Raw genomic sequence first — 3664 nt, forward strand, 5'->3', positions numbered from 1 at the left:
TCACTCGGGAGTCCCCAGAAACCCTAAACAAGCTCCCTCAGGCCCAAAGTGTAGTGCCTGCCAGAGCACTGTACTTACCCAAGGTAAGGATTTCTTCATTCCTATTGCAAGTGGTTCTCTTCAGTTCTTCTGTAGGACTAAAAACTTAACTTCCCATTTCAGGCAAGTTTATAAGTGTGCTTAAATTAGAATGTCATCTGATAAGACAGTAGATGCAGGAACTGTGCCTTATGACAACTAAATAGATCTAATGAACAGTGATAGTTACTTATTCAAGGGACAGTTACTGTACCCTACTGTAAGGGATATTGCATAGCTTCTGAGGGCAAAAGAGAAAGAAGAAATTAACTGTTACTGGGTTTTAGGAATGTAGACTCTTATTTCAAACTTAATTCTTATGGAGAAAGAGTCCCTTCAGGAGCAGCCAAAGTTTAATCAGTAACACAACAGCAACTTTGCTCAATTCTCAGTATTTTAGTCATACAGAGAAGCTGCTGCAACTGATTAGAAACCCCATTTCATTGAAATATTGCATGGAAGCATGAAAATTCCAGTGTGGAAAGGCAACAGTCACTTCATCATTCTAGATCCCATGTTAACGCATCACCAACTCCCACAGTCAAAGCCTTTTTAGAGAAATTTAATAGTTGGGGGACTAATAACCACCCACAACCCTTAATTCTGAGTGATTATTCTGGACACAAATGAACAGATCTCTGAACCATTACTACTAGGAACCGAGTCATCCATAGGGGTGGGAGAAAAAAAAAAAAGAAAAAAGACAATACTCCACGGGAATGTCTCAGGATTAACTGCTTTTGTAAGTTTCCAAACACTCTCAATAGCATCCCCTCTGTAATAAATTCCTTTTCTAGTTCCTTTCACACTCTTTACAGGCAGATCACTTACAAGTTTGGAATATACACTCAAAATAAAATTTTCCAACTTACAAGAATTATTCACTTCAGGTAATTTTATTTTTATATGCTCTACATATTTGAATTTTTACTTGGTAAAGTCATAACAGAATGTATAAGTATTTAAAAAGAAAAACCACAGCACAAATCAAAGCCAGCAAACAGTTGGTCCCCAAAGAATAAAGCAAGCAATCAGTTCAATAAACACACTTGATTTATTTTGTATAAAAAGGGTTAAGTTTACAACTAAACTTTTATAAAAAGTTTAGCATGATTAAGTACATCATTACACTTTTTGCAGAAATGTAAATTTCTGCCACTATACAAGAAAACTCTAATTAAAGAGTTCACAAGGTTTCACTCATATATATATATTTATATATAAATATATACACAGCATTCAGTCCTAGGTTTGTGTCAAAAAGGTAATTTCTGACCACACTTTCCTAAAAAACTGAACACTGGATCCTTCTGGTACTCACGCTCCACCTTTGGAAAAAAAGGCAAAGTCTGCTTTAAAATGGGCAACTCCTTGTGAGATTTTGCTTCGCTCCCCACGTTGGGAATAGTATATAAAGGAAGCCTTCCAACTAGAGAAAGGGTATTTAAGAGTCTCTTCATAAATAACTGGGTTCAGTCCAAGTTGAAGAACGGGGTGGGGATGAAAATCAATTTTTTTTTCTTCTTTATTAATTTTAAAAGGTCCTTTTAGTTAGACGTGGATTTTCCCCTCCAGATACAGCTGAAAAATAAGTTCAGCACCTAAAAAAAAATCCTGTAGACGTTTTCTTGTGCAAAAAAAAAAATCTCATCAGTGGAACACCTGCAAGAGATTGAAAAGAGGCATATTTAGGAGAATGCTAACAGGGCAGAGATCCGGACAGACTGGCGCCAGAGAGGAAGCCACAGTTTGAACATTTAACCAAACACTCAGACTGGGCAAACCCTGGCGTCCAGATGCAACACATACACGCTCACACACTCGCTCCCAAGAGCACAAACTGAACATTAAAATAACATACACTCAAGGGAAGGGCTAGAAAGAGGATTCTCAGTCCAATCTCGATTTAGATCTCTGTAAACGCAATGCTCAGAGGCGCCAGTCTGCCTCTTACAGCAATTATTTGATTAAAAGCAGTCACTTATTTAACTGATAGCACAGACAATCCCACATCACAGAATTTAAGGAATTGCGCCAAGATTCCCAACTTAATCAGTCACTTTGGCCCAGGAAGTTAAGACTCCAAGAACAGATAACGAGAGAATTTGCATTAAGCAGCCTGTGCTGCTTAATGAACCTTAGCAACAAAATGCACTTTGGACTGCAAGATTCGGGTATTAGTCTGATTTCTTACAGATTATAAAAGCCATCTCCTAACCAACTTAAGGACCGGTTTTCAAAAATAACCATCTCGCCTCCCATTCCCCAGGGAGCCACTTTTTTTCCCCTCTTTTTTACCTGAAGTTTAGAAATCAGATGCGCTACACTCACCGTTTGATTCAGCCACAAAGTGCTTTGCTGTCGCCTGACATGAGGTCTGCGGGGAACTCGGACGCCTGCGAAGAGAAGACGGCACCAGGATGAGGGACCCGAGCGCTCGGGAAAGCTGGAGAAAACCGTCCCGGGCGGCGAAGCGCTTCACCCGTGGCACGGCCGGCTCCGGAGCCCTGCCAGAGACCTTTCTAACTCGGACTTAGACTAGGTCAGCGGGGTCTGGGGGGAAGGCACTTACCTGTAGCGACAGGATGCTGATGTCTGTGTTTAGGGTGGTCAGAGGAGTTCTGGAGGAAGGGTTTTGCCCGGGTCTCTGGTGGTGGAGGCTGACGATGCTGGGGTGAGAGTCCAAGGCGATCTGCAGGTCCAGGATGTAGTCGATAACGTGCTGGAGAATTTCCATCTTGCTCACTTTCTTGTTCTGCGGGATGCTGGGCACCAGCTCCTTCAGCTTGGAGTAGCAGTCGTTCATATTGTACAGCAGGCTCATGGGGTCATCCACGGGGGTTTTGCTCCGGGAGATGCCCAGGTTGTGCTCCGAGAGACCGCTTTTCCTGACGGACCGCACCGGGCTGAAGGCTTTCATGCTGGCGGGCGGTTCGAGCGGTTCCAGCGGAAGGACGGAGGAACAGACAGGCAGGCGGAGGGACGGGGAAGCTTGAGGAGCGCTGACCTCCCACCGCAAGCGCTGCCAGAGCTCGCACTGAGGCGCGGGGCTGCGCGGTCTCCTTTTATAGCGCCGCTGCCCAGCCCAGCCCGCGCTCGCCGCCATTGGCGGCCGCCGACACGTCCATCACCCCGGGGCGCCCTCACTGGTGGGGCGGGCTGCGCGGGGGCCGCGCGGGCCTTCCGCCTGGAGAGCCAATCCCAGCAGGGGGCGTGGCCGCGCCGCACAGCTGAGGGAGTAAATAGTGCCGGGCCGCTGGCGCGCGGCCCGCCGCCACCGCGCGGGGACCGGAGCGGCGCTCGCGCCCTCACCCCCCGCGCCGATCCCTTCCCTTCCTTCCCCTCTCTGTGAGGGCTGGCGGTGCTGGAGCGAGGGGCGCGGAGTGCGGGGACAGCCGCATAACGGCTGTAGGCAGGGGCTGGCGGCGGTCGAGCCTTCCCCAAAGTCACTGAATTGCAGCACCGGGGGGGTTTCTGCACATACCGGCCCAAACCGCGGCAGCGTAAATCCGTGGTGAGGAGCAGCGCTGCAGGCTGCAGATGTAAGCACGGAGAATAAATAGAAATAGATAATAGAAATAAATAG

The 3664-nt window shown here is 47.0% G+C and overlaps 1 protein-coding gene across 1 annotated transcript; it reads right to left on the reverse strand.

Moving 5' to 3' along the window:
- Positions 1–1113: 1113 nt before the first annotated feature.
- On the reverse strand, positions 1114–3092 carry ID2 (inhibitor of DNA binding 2). Its single transcript, XM_010122623.2, has 3 exons — positions 2651–3092; positions 2410–2474; positions 1114–1740 (listed from the first exon to the last, which is right to left on the reverse strand). The coding sequence occupies exons 1-2, from the start codon at positions 2996–2998 to the stop codon at positions 2418–2420; spliced, it is 405 nt and encodes a 134-aa protein (XP_010120925.1). The 5' UTR covers positions 2999–3092; the 3' UTR covers positions 1114–1740; positions 2410–2417.
- Between the last annotated feature and the right edge of the window lie 572 nt (positions 3093–3664).

The sequence above is a fragment of the Chlamydotis macqueenii genome, chromosome 3 (genome assembly GCF_036417535.1).
Source record: "Chlamydotis macqueenii isolate bChlMac1 chromosome 3, bChlMac1.mat, whole genome shotgun sequence".
Taxonomy (NCBI): domain Eukaryota; kingdom Metazoa; phylum Chordata; class Aves; order Otidiformes; family Otididae; genus Chlamydotis; species Chlamydotis macqueenii.